General features: G+C 38.2%; 1 protein-coding gene across 4 annotated transcripts in view; it reads right to left on the bottom strand.

Moving 5' to 3' along the window:
- Positions 1-17,092, bottom strand: part of POLR3B (RNA polymerase III subunit B) — a 107,350-nt gene that overhangs the window by 33,717 nt on the left and 56,541 nt on the right. For all 4 annotated transcript variants that reach the window (XM_077914776.1, XM_077914775.1, XM_077914777.1 and 1 more), the window contains 4 exons: positions 14,301-14,428; positions 5,374-5,583; positions 2,637-2,795; positions 398-515 (listed from right to left, as the gene is read on the bottom strand). In XM_077914776.1, coding sequence (XP_077770902.1) covers positions 398-515; positions 2,637-2,795; positions 5,374-5,583; positions 14,301-14,428 — 615 coding nt within the window. The remainder of the gene's footprint in view (positions 1-397; positions 516-2,636; positions 2,796-5,373; positions 5,584-14,300; positions 14,429-17,092) is intronic.

The following is a 17,092-nucleotide window of genomic DNA, read 5'->3' on the forward strand; positions in this document are numbered from 1 at the left end:
TAACACAAATCTGATCATAGCGATAACCTGCCCTCTACCAACTGAATTCCCAAGTACTGCACAACCTCGTCCTGGCAGGCTACACTGGTCCTCCAAATCCAGGCATGTGCTCTTCTGCCCATGGGGCCTTCATGTCACTGCTCCCTCTACCTGGAACCTTTATTAGGTTCCCAGTTCAAACCCAGGTTGGAAGGCCTACACAATTCCACAGCCTACTTTCTTCCTCCACGCCATGCTATCGTCATGACAACTATTATTACCCAAAACTGTAATTTCCACTCTCTAATCCTCTAAGAGGTAACTTCTGATTTCTCCTGTCCCTTCTCTCTCTCTCTCTCTCTCTCTTTTTTTTTTTTTGAATCTTTTTATGTATTTCCGAGACACATGCAATACATACGTGATGGGCACATCTTTGTACTGTGGCTGCTGTGGCACATTACTTCCTTCCAAAGGAATCTGGGTTACTGTGGGCATGGACTTATTTACCAGCACTTGTTTGTTTTCTACCTTCTCACCTAAGAATAAGAGAAGGGAATTACAGGCCAATCATTATCATCTCTGTGGAATGCAAACATTATTGGGACATAGAACTACATGATTAGATTGGTCCATGAAAGGCAGAGAAGAAAGGAAAAAGTTGATACAGTGTAGGCTAGTGTCCAATGAGGGCTCGTCTCTAATTGTGACAGCCCATTTGAAAAATCACAGATTAGCTTACAGTGTGTAAAAAAAATCAAGAAACTGATTTAGGGTCCATACAAACAAGAGAAACTCATGTTATAAGTGGCAATTTTACTTTCTTTTAAAAAGATTTTATTCATTTATTTATTCATTTATTTTAGAGACAGAGTGTGTACGTGTGTGTGTGTGTGCACACTTGAGTGGGGGAAGGGGGAGAGGGGAGAGAGAATCTCAAACAGACTCCACACTGAGCGAAGAAGAGCCCAATGCGGGGCTTCATCTCACAACCCTGAGATCATGACCTGATCTCAACCAACTGAACCACCCAGGTGCCCCAATAAGTTGGAAATTTTATATATCTCTCAGAGTGTTAGAATAAGCCCAAGCCATTTACTTTTTATTAATAGTTATTATTTCAACCAATAGTAAGTCACTGCCAACTTGAACAATGAGGAAATCAAAATATTTCTTGGATTTTCTTCCTATTCTCACCTTTCTTTGCAACTATTCCTGGTAAGCTCAAAGGCCAACTACTATAGTACTGTCACAGAACTGTCTTCCCAGCCACATAACCCAGGTTAAAAGTGAAAGAAATTCTCCAAGAAACACACACAGCAAGGAGAGGAAGCCGTGCACCACATGGCTGTGGGCCCCAAAGATGCAGCACTTACCATCTGTGCACCATCACAAGTCATGTGGATTTCCCCTCCCAGTGACCTCCCTGACACAGCCTATCTCTCCACCTCACTGTGGCTCTCATCACCTGCTCTGCCGGAGCTCTCGGTTGGTCTCCTCTCTTTTGGCCCTTTTCTACTCTTTTCTCCACTGTGATCAGAATGATCATTTCAAAATGCAAATTACAGCATTGCTTTTAGGATCATAATGAAGTAGTAGCATGGCTGCAAGGTCTTGTGTCTGTGCCCTGGTACTCTCTCTCCTTCTCTCTCTAGATTCTAGTTTACTACCCTCCCCTGGCCTCTCCCCATGAGCCACTCTCACACTGGCTTCCTTTCACAAGTTTTAAATATCAGGTTCTGCAGCTTGATAGTTACACAAGCCCTTCCCACTGCTCAGAACACACTTCCTCCCATATTTACTAGTTAACTCTATTCATCCTCCAGATCTTGGATCACTTCCTTAGGGAAGTCTACACGAGCTTCCTGCCTAGGTCAGATCCTCTTGCTATCTAATGCCTTCATAGCTCTTTATAGGATCCCTTAACCTGGTTGTGACTGGACAAATGTTTACATGTGATCCTTTGGCCAATGTCAGTCTCCTACACTAGCCTCTAAGACTCGTAAGGGCAGTTGTTACAGGTTGCATCAACAAAATTCATTACAAGTTTGTCATTATAATGGAGTCACACTTTTTAGTGGAAGAGGATTCTAATAAAGTTAGTCTAAGCTAAATGCACAAATGATGACACACCAGTGTAGATGCAGGGATACACCCTTATTCTAAACATTTCCTTAAAGTGGTTCTTTTGTGATTAAAAATTTTAAGTAGAAAAGTATAACTAGAATGATTACTACCATGTAAAAATATATGCACAGAAAAACAGACTGGAGGGAAATTCATGAAAAATGACCACATTGAGGTGCCAGGGTGGCTCAGTCAGCCAAACGTCTGACTCTTGATTCTGGCTCAGGTCACAATTCAGGGTCATGAGATTGAGCCCGTGTCAGGCTCCAAGCTCAGCAGGCGGAGTCTGCCTGAGGTGCTTTCCCTGTCCTTCTAGTCTTCCCCCTGCTTGCATGCTCTCTCTCTAAAATCAAAGACAAAGCAAAAGAAAACAGAACAAAACCCCTTAGAAAAATGACCACACTGAGTCAGGAAAGTGGTTTTGTAAGTTGTTATTTTTTCTTTTCTGTCTACCAAATATTCAGAAATATTGTTGAATAGCTTTCATATTTCAAAAAGTATAAATATAAATAGTTTTTTAAAAAGGCTCTTACCTGGAGAACAAATACCATCCGCATCTAAAATTTCATGTCGCCAGATGGGTTTCCTTGTAGCAGCATCCAACATCGGCCCCATCACTTTATCAAAGGTCTGATTGGTATAGCGTTTCAGTGTACATTTAGCATTTTTATATACAAGACAACGCCCAAAGCCTAAAATGGGGATCAGATTTGTGTTAGTGAACACCCTACCCCCCTCAAACATGTTCTATATTTGGATAATCTGGGATGGGCCAAACAACGATCTGATAATCTAAAGAACTGGCTCAGGGCTTCTCCCCTACCACTGTCCATATCGACATTGGTATAACTATAACCATGTTTCACTATGGCATAGACTGTGCCATGCTGGAGGGAGGTGAGAGAAATTCGAGTGTCATTATGATTCTTTCAGAACACGAAGCCACAGAATATGGGAACCAGAAAGGGCCCCAGAAGCCACCTGGCTTAACCCCTCTAGCTACAGGTGCTATAATTGCTACAAAATGAGGTCCAGGGAGGTGACGTGGCCAAGGTCACCCAGCAAGTTGGTGGCAGAGCTGAAACACCCCAAGTCTGCTGATCAGCCACGATTCTTCCTACACATCCTTCTGGTGCATAACTTCTGCTAACCTTCCCTGGAAAGTTTTCCTTTTTCTAATTTTGGCATTCAGAGGAAGTCTCAAACAAGGAAACAAAAGATTAATTTTCCTCCAGAGAGGAGAGAAAATGAAAAGCAGCTGCAATCAAATAATTTTAATGGGAGAAAATGTTTGCCTGTGTCCTGAAGATCAGAATTTATGCTGATTATATTTTTAGATCACATTTATCTAGTCCCTGAGGAAAAGTCATGAGACCAACTAACAAGCTAAATGAACATTATGAAAGATCAGCAAAATGAACAGAAGGAAACCTTTCGATGGAGCAAAAACTTCCAGGACTGAATCCCACAAGAAGATTCATCAGCTGTAGAGTTGCCCAGAAGAGCTGTCAAGCCTTCAGCACTAAATATCATTTCCCAAGATCCTGTGACTGCATTTCTTTCTTTTTGTCTTTTTCTCCCTTTGGCCAAGCAATTATTCTAAGCTGGATTCTCTCTAATCTCCCCAGGATATACTGAGCCATGTTAGAGCTTCACTGAAATAGGAAAATGACTTGGGATTAAATTCCAGCTATCACTGATGAGATAAATGCATAGCTGTAAAATCCTTCACTTAAGATTCTCCACCAAAGGCAGAACTCTTAAAAGAAATCTAAGAATGGAAGTTTAGAAAATCAGGAAAAAAGTAGATTTCTAAATAAAACCTTAATGCTCTAATGTAATTTTTAAAATATGAAGGCAACCGTGTAATGAAATAACAAATTTCTATATCTGGATGGTAGATGAAGATATTAGTCTGTCTTCAGGAAAGGTCTCAATCATTATGGCTCCTAGTAAATTGTGTATGGCCATAATAAACTCTGCTCAGACAGGCAGCTGCTTTGGAAACATTACATGATCTTGAAATTCCGTACAATGGCCATTAACTGCAACGTGCTGGAGTGCAATGAGAATCTGAACTTCCTGAAATCAAGAAGTGTTTTCCTCCAAGTATAAATGGACATTTTATTTACAGGTGATAGCTGAAAAGTGAGAGTACAGTAAACTCAGATCATTAAATTGTGTTGTGCAGTTTCTGACAGATATCACAAAGTCTTCAGATTTCCACATAAACGTTACCAGTTAATCAGAAAGGAAAACATCTAGTTTTAAAGCATGGCTGTTGTCATTTGGAGGAAAAAAAGAGGCATAAATTAAGTGCAGCCAACATTAATGCCAAAGACACATGTCTAGGAGTACTATTATGGCTGCCTAGCAACTACAGAGTGAAGGGGAAAGCAGAGTGGGTGTGCCAGGGCGGAAAAAGAGAAACAGATTATGAAGAGAGAGGAGTCAGACTTCAGGTCAGGTGACGAGTAACAAACCATGAAGTGGTGACTTGCAAAAGTAAACTGTCAAAAAATTGACAAAGGGTTGCATAAAAACTCTAACAAATCAGTGTTTGTGTATGTGTATTTCTAACTTCTAGTATTTTGCTAACAAAAAGGTATGAACATCAGGAGGTTGAGACATACAATTTAAAAAAATAACCTTTAATACAGAAATACTGCGACTGTTTTAGCAGTTTGTTGTTGAATACATAACTGGATAGATTCCAAGACCATATTTCATTTATTATAATTCCTGCCAAGAAATAAACAAATTCTTACCCATGATTTTCTGTTGAGAAACTGTCTCATCAATAAAGTAAAATAACAAAGAAAAAAATACATTTAGTAACACATTTAACAAATTACCTCTATGTAATAATATTCACTAAAAAAGTCAACACTGGGGCAGCCCAGGTGGCTCAGCAGTTTAGGTGCAGCCTTAGGCTCCATGTGGCTCAGCGGTTTAGGCATGGCCTTCGGCCTAGAGCATGATCCTGGGGACCCAGGAATGAGTCCCACATCGGGCTCCCTACCGGGGCCTGCTTCTCCCTCTGCCTGTGTCTCTCTGTCTCTGTCTCTGTCTCTCATGGATAAATAAAATCATAAAAAAACAAAAGTCAACACTGAAACCTAATTGCCTCCTGTTTGTATGTTATAAAATTCAAATCACTTAAAATCAATGTTAACATTTTGACACGGGGTAATTTTTAACTGACTGTCCTCATACCTAATTCTTCTGGGCAGAACACCTCTGGTGTCAGAACTCTGAAAACCCACTTACCCCTGTCCAGGGACGCCTTGTTTAGAACCAGGGCATCTTCAATATCATAGCCACTGTAACTCATCACGGCAACTGTTGCATTTTGTCCAGCTGGCAGTTTCTCAAATTCTATCAACTCAATGGTCTTTGTTTTAACCATGGGTTTTTGTGGGTATGCTAGTAGATACATGAGAGTATCGATTCTGTTCCGCTGGTTGTATCCAATGGTACCTTCATTGATATTGGAGAAAGCAAAATGCAACACTGTATTATGTCAAATAACTAGGTAGCCATGAGTACAGATATGAAAACAAAAACAAAAACAAAAACATAACCCATATTCATTTCACTGATTAACATGAAGAAAACCTTCAGGTTAAACATTTCAAGAAAAAAAAATTTTCAAAAACAATATTCTCACAGTGCCTAACAACACGTAAAAGCAATTTTTCTTGGTAATGTTAATAGTTCTACAATAAAGAAAAATCACACCCAATGTATTCTAACCTAAATAACTTCAACCTACTGGATTTATACAATTGACCCCATTTTAGGAATTACCAGTCTCCACTGGTTAATCTCACAGGGAAGTCAACAGTTCTGTACTCAGTTCTGCTAAGTTGCGGACACATTTTCAGCTGCTGTAGGAAGATAATTAGAAACCACACCCAATGTTGACAGGAAAGGAGCTTATACAGTAGGACAAACAGATACATTCCATAAAAAGAAATCAATCATTACAAAAGTTCTAAATAAAAAAGAAAGCAGGACAAAAGGAAAGAAGAGGAAGAAAGTGAAAGCAGAAGATTGGATTTACTCATCTCCTTAACTCTTCATTTCACAAAGCAGAATAAACACCTACTCTGTGCCCCACACACTGGAGATAAAATGGGGAAAGGAACTGTCCTTCCCCCTTAGGAATCCAGGGTCCTGTCCAATCAGGTACAGGCTTTTAGGTCCTTAGCAATCAGGTTTCCCACCTAATTGGACCTTGTAAGGTTGTTACTATCAACTAGAAGTGAAATCAGAATGCTGTCTTTCTTCTTTTACCCTATAGGGGTTCACTAAGGTCTGCACCCAAAAAAAGGGTTTCACTCTCATGGTCTTGTGAATACAATATACTCTCCTATTCACAGACCGTAAAATGGGGACTAATGTTTGCCTGACTACTAAACTTATTCGTAAGTTACTGAGCCTCGTTAACTTCTCCCAGATATCTCTTTTTTTCCCTCGAGTGGCTAAGAAGGTAGCCTTAAGTCTCTTGTTCTCTTGCACATGCTTCCATAGAGACACAGCCTCAACACCCACATACCTCAAGATGCCTAAGTGTTATTTAATGGAGTTAAGCTCCAAGATAAGCAGATAGCAAAACTCAGTACTCATGTCAAGAAATCAACAGTGATTTCCATTCAGGGATGAAAAGAACCTATGCAGGCAGCAAAAATGATATGGTATTCCTTGAGTACTGAAAAAAATAATGATATCTGTAGGGTATTAACACCTAGATGCTCAATAAATGTCAGTAAATGAAATGTAATTATACTTTTTGTGATAGTATATATTTGTACTTAAATCTCTAGGAAATTTATCAAGATTGAGTTGAAAAACAACAGCTAAACTGAATCTCAAACTTTTTCTGGAGTTTACACGAGCAATAAATTGCTAATTAATTTATGCTATTTTAGTGCCAACTAATAAACTGGGCAGGATACCTGGTAATAGATCACTTACTGTTTTAGAAATAAAATCACTGTTGCCCGGATCATGGTAAAGTTCACTGACAATAAGTTTGTCCTCTTACATGAAATTATTTAAAATTTATGTTGAGATTTCAGCTTCAATTGTATACTTCACCCAGCTTGAGACAAGGGTTCATGCAATGTCCCACCAGGCTGCCAAACACAGCTTCTGAAACCTGAGACAAGCATTATTATGCAGCAGGGAAGCATTAATGGCTGCACCTCTAAACAATGGTGAAAGAGATTGGATCCCGCTATAAATTGTGCTACCAGGCCCAGAACGTAATTCTCAGGCATCACAAATGACCTGACCACTGAGTGGATGAACAGCAAAATGGTTTAGCAAATGTCTGGCACTTATGATTGCATTAGAAATTTTCCTTAAAGATTTTTTAAAGAACTTGTAGGAGTCCACATGTATATATGTTTTTAGCAGCCCTGACGGGTGTGTTGGTTACAACATGATTTATAAGCTAGGAGGACTTCTGCATTATAAAACTTCAAAATGCCATCATACCCCAGAGTTTTTATAAAAATCCTAAATGACTATTTTGCCAGTAAGCAAGCTCTTTTTGAGAAAATGTCATGCAGAAATTAAAAGACTAGTCTGGTTAAAGCACATGCTTAAAGTAGGATGCCTTTTACTATTTTCAACTTCCTTAAAAAGTGCATTGCACATACATAATAACTAACACAATGAGAATATCTGTAAGCAGGGCTCTCCCTCTACTGCTCCATTTTGCTGTAATTGCAGTCTTCAGTATTATAACTAAGAACGCATTTCCTTACTACCCAGGACATGATCTTTCTTACAAAAATCATATTTTCTTGATCATAACTTTCTTAAGAAGTCACAGGTTGGCACAGCAAGGTACATTAAATGTAGGTTAAAATAGTGAGGAAGTTTTTTATTTTAAGGTGGTATGAGAAAAGGTTAGTAAGCACACATACAGCTTAGGATATATACCTTAGGAAATGTATACTGAAAAAAATAAGATGAAGTTTTATCCATTTAACTATTTTTGTCTTCCTTTGCCCAGTTTTTAAAAAAAAATTAGTAACATTATTAAATACATAAACTTTACTCATTTACAGTATACATATTAATGGGTTCTGACAGATTTATGCCTTTGTAAAACCACCACCACCACCACCAAGATCTAGAACATTTCTGACACTCCCAAAATATCCCTCCCTCTATTCCTGACCCCAGGCAATCACAGCTGTTTATCATTACAGTTTACATTTTCTAGAATTTTTTTTTAAGATTTTTTAATTTACTTATTCATGATTGACATAGAGAGAGAGAGAGGCAGAGACACAGGCAGAGGGAGAAGCAGGCTCCATGCCGGGAGCCCGACGTGGGACTCGATCCCGGGACTCCAGGATCACGCCCTGGGCCAAAGGCAGGCTAAACCGCTGAGCCACCCAGGGATTCCCATTTTCTAGAATTTTATATGAATGGAATCCTGCAGTATGGACACTCTTGTGCTGCTTTTCTCATTTAGCATAATGATTCTGAGATCCATCCATGCGGCTCTATCATACTTGATTCTTTGCTATCGCTGAGAACTATTCCACTACATGTTTATACTGTTTATTTACCCATTTACCTGCTGATGGATATCTGAATTGTTTCCAGTTTGGGGCTCTTGTGAATAAAGCTGCTATGAACATTCACACATAAGACTATGTGTGTTCACTTCTCTTGGATAAATACACCAGAGTGGAATTTCTCGGTGGTTTCCTAAGGGTACAGTTAACCTAAAACACTGCGTAAGAGTTTTCCACAGTATTAAACCTTTTTATGTTTGTACCAGCAGCGTATGTACTCCTCAGCTGCTGTACATCCTCACTGACACTGAGTATGTCCACCTTTTCAATTTTAGTCATTCTAATGAGTGGGTCTTGGTTTAAATTTACATTTATCTAAAGACTAATAACATTGAACATAATTTCATGAGCTTACTGGTCATTCCTCTTACTCTTACTGAAGTGTCTGGTTTTCATTTTTGCCATCTTTTAACCAAGTAGCCTTATCATTGAAGAGTTCTGTATATGTACCCGACACAAATCCTTTATCAGATGTATATATTGCAAGTACTTGTTCCCATTCTGTGGATTAATGTCTCTCACATTCTTAACAGTGTCTTTCAAAGGGCAAAAGTTTAACTTTGAGAAAGTCTAAATTATTTTTTTTCCTTTGTCATAACCTGTGATTTCTGAGTTCTAAGAAATGACGTAGGTCATTCAAGGAAGGTCATGAAGACTTTTGCCTTGGTTTCTTGCTACACATTTTATGAGTTTAGCTCTTACATTCTGAGCTATGACCCACTTTGTGTTAGTTCCTTGTATGGTATGAGGTAGGAGTTGATGTTCATTTATTTCTATATAGATACACATATATACATTTTGTTGAAAACAGTTTCCTTTCCCCTAGAATTGTCCTGTCACACTCACTAAAAATCAAATGCCCACAGAAATGTGGGTCTGTTTCTGGATTCTTGATTCTGTTCCACTGATCTATACGTCCACCCTTACGTCAGCATCATACTGTCTTTGTTACACTGGCTTTATAGCAGAGCTTAAAATCAGGTTATATAAGCTTTCCAACTTAGTTCTTTTCAAAGATTCTTCTCAAAAATATGTACCTGATTTCTTAACAACCTTAATGTGCTCAGATATTAATTTGCTGTTGAAACATTTATTAAGTACTTATTAAGCCTACTGAGCTGGCACTATGCTAGGCACCAAGGATATAGTAATAAATAACAAAGATGTGGTCCTGTCCTCAAAGTGCTTTTATTCTACTGTCTCGCAGGGAAAGCATGCACTTTTTAGCTGCTTTACATCCTCACTGACACTTAGTAGGTCATGATCCACAGTGAAGGGGAAAAAGTGAGGAAAGAAGTTAGTTTCAACCGAGAAGAATCTTTTAAGTTTTATAGTTACATTAAGTTTTATAGTTACATAGTTACATTACGTTGTGCACAGAAGACATAATGTAATATTTTTAAGTTACTCAACCAAAGTGGGATTCCTTTTCCTTGTCAGAAACAAAGTTGTATCGGACAGTTGTATCTGAAACAAAGTTGTATCTGACAGGGTTACTATGATCATTTGAGTAGTCAATATGTGGTAATATTCACTAATGATACTATTGACAACAGTAGTAGTAATAAATACACACCCCTTGACCCTGTGCTATCACTCGTTCTGCCTCTAATCCTTTTTTCTTTTTGAAAATATTTTATTCATTTATTCATGAGAGACACAGAGAAGCAGAGACACAGGCAGAGGGAGAAGCAGGTTCCCTGCAGGGAACCTGATGGGGACTCGATCCCAGGACCCCGGGATCATGACCTGAGCTGAAGGCAGATGCTCAACCACTGAGCCACCCAGGGGTCCCTCTGCCTCTAATTTTAACCTTACATACTGAATTACATTTTAGTTTTATCTTCACAAGTATTTATTATTAACTTCCCAATCTCAGGAAATGTCATATCATCTTACATCTGAAATAGCTACAATGATTTTAATTTTCTTTTTGAACCAACAGTGAGATTCTAAAATATAATTGTCAGGAATAATTTGGCCAAGACATCTTCCATTTTCTATCCACCAAATGGATAAAGAATAAATATTCTAAAAAAAATTCAAACAGAAATTTGGATGACATACAGAGGAAGGAGATGTACAGTGAAAGAAAATTTTATGAGGATCTTTATATATTATGTGTTTTTAAGACCTCAAATTCTTCTGGGCTATTCCCGACATCCCATCCTACTGTAAAGTGGGGAATACAAGAGAAGGAACTATCTGCTTTGGAACAGAATCTAATGGCAACAAAACAAAACAAAACAGAAGCTGCATTAGCTCCTGAGCTTTAAAAAAAAGGGGGGGAAAAAAGTCCCAGCAATTTGGAGGTGAAGGGGGGTTGGGAAGAGGCCATGGCTAGGGGAGGTATGTGATGCATATTCATTAACTGAGCTGATAGTGACTGAAAGATCCTTTTAACCAGGAAAAAGTGTTCCACTAGAGGATTGCCAACTAATAAAATGGACAGGATATGAAAGTGTGACTCATGTGGACATGGCATCTGGTGCCAAAAGGTACACACAATGCAGCTCCAACAAACAACTTTTACTTGTAGGGCTGACTGACCTGGAGACCTGGCCATTTCCAGACATGTCTACCTGGCTTCTTGTTCTGAACCTTGTCACAACAGAGCCATATCCAAGGATATGGTGTTCCTCAGTAGCACAGTAAGGTGTAATGTGGAAACCTGTACTTTATCAACAAGTGAAAGAGCCCTAGACTTAAGAAACACCTCTGCTTGGATGCCTGGATGGCTCAGTGGTTGAGCAGTTGAGTGTTGGCCTTCGACTTAGGGCACATTAGGCTCCCCGGAGGGAGTCTGCTTCTCCCTCTGCCTGTGTCTCTGCCTCTCATGAATAAATAAAATCTTAAAAAAAAAGAAAAAGAAACATCTCAGCTGGTGTTTCATGTTTACTAAAGTGAACTCATTCTCAACGTACAAGGTAAGGCTTTTAGTCTGCACTTTGTGCTTGTCTTGGTCTCCTTCATAGTGATAGAAAAATGACTTTCTCTCATTTCATCACTGTTCACTGGGGGCAGGCGGCGGTTGGTAGTGAAAATTAGGTAGCATATCTTCCAGGTTGGTTAGAATATGCAATGATTTAATTCTGGGCTACTGTCTTCCATTTTCCACATGGACTCAGGGATGAACAGCAGTTAAAATATTACTTCAGAACATTCACACAGAATCTCTGAGATGTATATAGTCTTTAGCAATGGCTCATACTTAAAATGGGATAACGTGCCTTTTAGTTATCAGCTGCCAAGACTGCATGGAATTAAAATAACTCAGAGAAGTCCAACTCAAAGTGCCAGGTCTGCTTTACAGACCTGGGTTTCTGCTGTGGGTTTTCTCCCTCTGCCGGCCTTGTTCCTTTTGTGATTTTTCATACAGACCTCGCTCAGTACTTCTGCAGCTATTTGAGTGTCCAAAGAGAAACGTGGTCATGTAATGTGCCAACTTTGAATGTACTTTTATCTTGATGCTTTTCTTTCCAGTCAGGTGTTTTATAATAACAAACAGTAACAAAGCCTTTTTTTTATTACTTAAGATATTCAGTGGCTTTTGTCTTCCTAGCGTCAGCAGTAACGTCAGAGGATTGTATCCAAGGAGCTAAATGTGCAGGACCCAGGGTCAGAGCAGCTGAATACACCAACCTCAGAAAACACAGACAATGAATTGCAAATGACACTCAAAACAAAACGAGAAAAAAAACCTTCACACAGAAAACTACAAAAGAACTCTACAGACACTGAATTGGCTTTCTGTACACACTGATCCTGCTTAACTGTGTGTGGTAACTAACCAAACGTTTCAGATACTCATGGCCACAAAATAAAGGCTTTTTTTTGTAGGGTGAGGAGTTACAAAAATAAAAATATTATTTCTTTCCTTCAAGTCACTTCTTTATTAAAAAAAAAAAAAAAAAAGATTCACCAAGTGGAGATAAATTTGTAGCCCTTTCTGTTTTAATCTTCAAACACAACCAAGGAGTGGCATTAGTGATGAAGTGATTAGTCTTCCGTTAATTCTGAAGGTTCTACACAAAAGGTGTATTGTTTCAGCCAGGATTCACATCATGAAACAAAATGGTTTGGTAAACCCAATAGAAGTGATAGCCCTTTCATGACACACAGGGTTCAGTACTGTATATTTCAACTTGTTAGCAAGTCACAAGCACACGCGGGAAATCACTACGTTGCTGCTGAGGATGAATGGAAAAGACGAAATTGATGAGCCGCTGTTTAGATTTTCCCACTGGGAATTATTCCAAACTGTCGAAGCATTACATCATTCAGGTAAATGGTTGCAGGACAACATGTTTTGACAACCAAAAGGACAGTATAAAAACTCAGAAAAGAAATACACACTGTTTACTCCAGGATAAGATGGAGGATTCCTTAACCGTCAAGCCATAGTCAATTGCAGCTGATTGCTGGTAACTGAGAAGCTAAATGCATTCTGGTTGTTACCGAAAGGCAATGCAAAAACCTTTTAGTTTCTTCATGAAGCCCCCTGTAGCATACTTAAACCAGAAATGACAAATCATATTGACATCATAGACATATATGAAAATAAATGTATTAAGCTTATTTTTAAAAACACTTCCAAAAAAGTTTATAAGCAAAACTTTTGTTTTTTTGGCCTCGTAGCCTCTCTGTATCACCTTCAAGATAAAACCCAAACTCCTTATTCTGTGGTACCTCTCCAGTACAGACTATATTCCTATTATGTTTAACAGCCATACCAAAGCACCAAGATCCCCATGCAATGCTTGCTTCTATTTCCATGCCTATAAAAAATACTCAAGGTCTTTCAAGGCTGTTTAGTTCTATTCTTCAGAAACAACCTACTCTCAACTTCAAGTGATCTTTCTGTTCTCATTCCTCGAGAGTTTAGCTGCTGGTCTACTACAGCATTTATCATATATATTCAACTACAGTTGTACTTGTTGGGCTCTCCTACTAGATTGTGAACTCCTTGGGGACAGGGCTCTCTCTCCCTTCCATTTTCAGGTTCTAGCCTCACCATCTGGTCTATCCATGATGCTCAATAAGTGTTAGCAATGGATAATCAATTAAAAGGGAAGGAAGGAAGGAAAATGAATTCAGATTTTGGTGTGACATGAACTGGATGTTTCAGAAGCTACAGGAGAACTGCAAGGATGTAATGTGCTCAATGACTATCACCAAGACCATCATGAATGCCTTCTAATACACACTGTGCATCTTCGACTCTATTCCCTTTCCCTTTCTTCCCTTAAAACTTGTGTTTTCCTGCTCTTGCTTCCATTTCTCCTGGTTCACAACTTATACTTCATAGAGCTTTATAGAGCTTTTCTCTTTATATTTACCCCCTCATCATTCTGTGACATTTATTATACATCCCCTTGTTTGGTCAAAGGAATAAGTTCAGAGAGGTTTTTTTCCTTTTTTTTTTTTTTTATGCTTTAGATATGGCAGTGGCATCTGCAAGCCCTCTGAGGTTAGTGACACTTGGGTATTAGCAATGCCTGACTTAGCCAAACATTTAATACTAGTAAAGTAAAAATAAAGACTTAAATCTTTTTATTCAAGTACTTAGAACCAAGTTCAAGAAGGAAATCTTACCCATGGCTTGCTTCCCCATGGCACACTGATATGTGTTTCTTGGGGACTGGTTGTGATGAGGGTATGGGATGAGGCCGGCACAAACACCAAGGAGAGTAAAGGGCTCAATCTCCAAGTGGGTGGTATCCCTGTCAAGTTAATTAAGAACAGACATTTTAGAAACCAAGGACCAAAATAAGTCTCTCTTAAAGGTCATAAAAATATTATCAGCAAGGTCCCCAAAGGGCTCCAACAAAATGTGCAAGTTTATATAAATGTTTATGAAAATTTATATGTAAAAAATATATAAGTAATTTATATAAAACCTCAAGAACAATAAAATCTGATTCTAGTAAAACTGATATCCACATGGATGAGTGGGCTGCTTTTCTTCACTTCTCCAACTTGTGTCAATGGCAAAGTTGTATTACCATCTTAGAGAAGAATATATCCCATTTCAGAAAGTTACCACAGACCTAATGGGACCAAGACCACAGCCACCAGCTAAGTGTGGCTGTTCAGCACTTTTCACTGAATTTTTAATTTTACTTAATTTTAATCACTTTACATTTTAAAACTCAAATTTAAATAACTCAGTTCAGTTACTCAAAAGCCTTTGAGTTATGTTTGTAACAACTTACACTTGTGAATCTACTTTTTCAACTGTAAATGTTATGATCAGATAAGGTATTTCCAATAAACATTTAGCCTTCAAATTGAGATGTGCTATAAGTGCACAGCAGATTTTGAAGCCTTGTAGGAAAAAAAAAACCTCAAAGTTTTTATACTGATTGCATGTTGACATACAATATTTTAGATAGAGTGAGTTAAATAAAATTATTAAGATTAACTTTATTTGGTTCTTTTTGCTTTTTTCAGTGTGGCTATTGGAAAACTTCAGTGTATGGACTTGCATGGTATTTTTTTGGACAACTCAGCTGTAGGAACTGGATATAAAGTAAGACTTTATCTAGTAGGTGTTAAAATTGTGGCTGCTTTTGTAACATATTATTGTAAAAATCCCAGTTTTGGCTAACTGATATAGCAACTCAGGTATTTCAAAGGGGAGAAGGGCAGCCAGATTTTTCTGGATCTTGCTGGAAGTAACAGACATCACATGTAGTGTCTGTGCAGTCTGCTGATCCCCTATATTCCTTCTTCAAGTACTCGTAAGGCATAACTTCAGTAATTTCAATGGTTTATAGTACCTGTGAGGACAAGGGATTTCCAAGATAATCCAGCCCTTTGTGGAAAATTAGTTGCAGCGCACATGGCAAATGACCTCCCACTTATCCATTGAGTTTTTTTTTTTCAATACCTGTATGAATTATGTCCCTAGTTTAGTTACAGAGGATTTCCATGCAGCTCTTTGTTTGAAGAAGATAGTTTTGACCCTATGATCTAGCAGAACTCCAACTCTCTCAGACAGCTTAGGCCTTTGTCAGCAGAGAGGGAAAGGGCTAGGATTTGTTTTCTTTGTGTGTGTGTGTGTGTGTGTGTGTGTGTGTTTAAAGAGAAACAGCTTATAGTGACATTTTATGGCCTAGAGTAAAACAGAGTTTGCTTTAAATGTATCATTTTGTTTAAATATTGGCCAATTTGACAATATGGGCCAATTGCCCCATATAAATAAAAACTACTTTTTCAGATGTACAGATTCGAGCAAGCTGAAAATGAACAAGATACAGACCTAAGTTTCTTCTTTTTTTGTAACACAATATATATAAAATGAGATCATACATTACCTAATAATTATTCAAAGTCTAAATGCTCTGGATTTTGACTTTTGTCAAACAAAAGAGGATACTACTATTAAAAAAGATAACCACCATAATCTTCTGTCCTGAACAGGAAATAGAAGACTTTCTAGACAACGTGTATAAGGGCCTTAAACTTGGCTCAAATGAAGACTCAGTAACCTGTTGTTTCCAACAGCAGAAAAACTGGAAAGCGTCTCAATATTCATTAATAGGTTAAATAAACTATGTGTAGTCAGACAATGTAATATAAAGAAATTAAAGTAATATATTTATATAAACATACAAGTAGACATTAATATAGAAAAATATCTAGAATGATAAAGTTGATAATGATGCTAACTTTAAAAATGAAGGTAACTGAAATACATTGCCTTGAGGTCATGTATATATGTTTATATTCACTTAGGAAAAAACTGAAGAGTATACATTAAACCACTGGCACTGGTGATGTCTGGAGGCTGGAGTTCAGTAGGATAGGGAAGAAGGGGGTTCAATCTTTTTACTTCATGCATGTCCACATTGAAAAAAAGGTCACAAGGATGAATTACAGAATACCACAGTTTTTCTATTTTTGAAACAAAATGTATTTGGATGATTGGTGCTGATACTAATGGCTGCATTCCTTTTTAACAGTGAATAAGAAAAATCTGCTTTTGTGAAGCTTCTAGTGGAGAGACAAATAAGACAAATAAATAAGACAAATAAGACAGATAAGTCAATAAAATACACATTTTATAGATCTTTTTGTAAGGTAATAAGCATTAGAAAAATACAGCAGAGGGCAGCCTGGGTGGCCCAGTGGTTTAGCGCCGCCTTCAGCCCAGGGCCTGATCCTGGAGACCCAGGATCTAGTCCCACGTCGAGCTCCCTGCATGGAGCCTGCTTCTGCCTCAGCCTGTGTCTCTGCCTCTCTCTCTGTGTCTCTAATAAATAAATAAAAATATTTAAAAAAAAAAAGAAAAAGAAAAATACAGCAGAGAAGAGGGTGCACAGAGGAGGGGTATCTATCTAATTGGGGTCATCAGGAAATAGCACTGAGAAGGTGACCTCTGA

This window comes from Canis aureus, chromosome 11 (assembly GCF_053574225.1).
Source record: "Canis aureus isolate CA01 chromosome 11, VMU_Caureus_v.1.0, whole genome shotgun sequence".
In the NCBI taxonomy this organism is placed as follows: domain Eukaryota; kingdom Metazoa; phylum Chordata; class Mammalia; order Carnivora; family Canidae; genus Canis; species Canis aureus.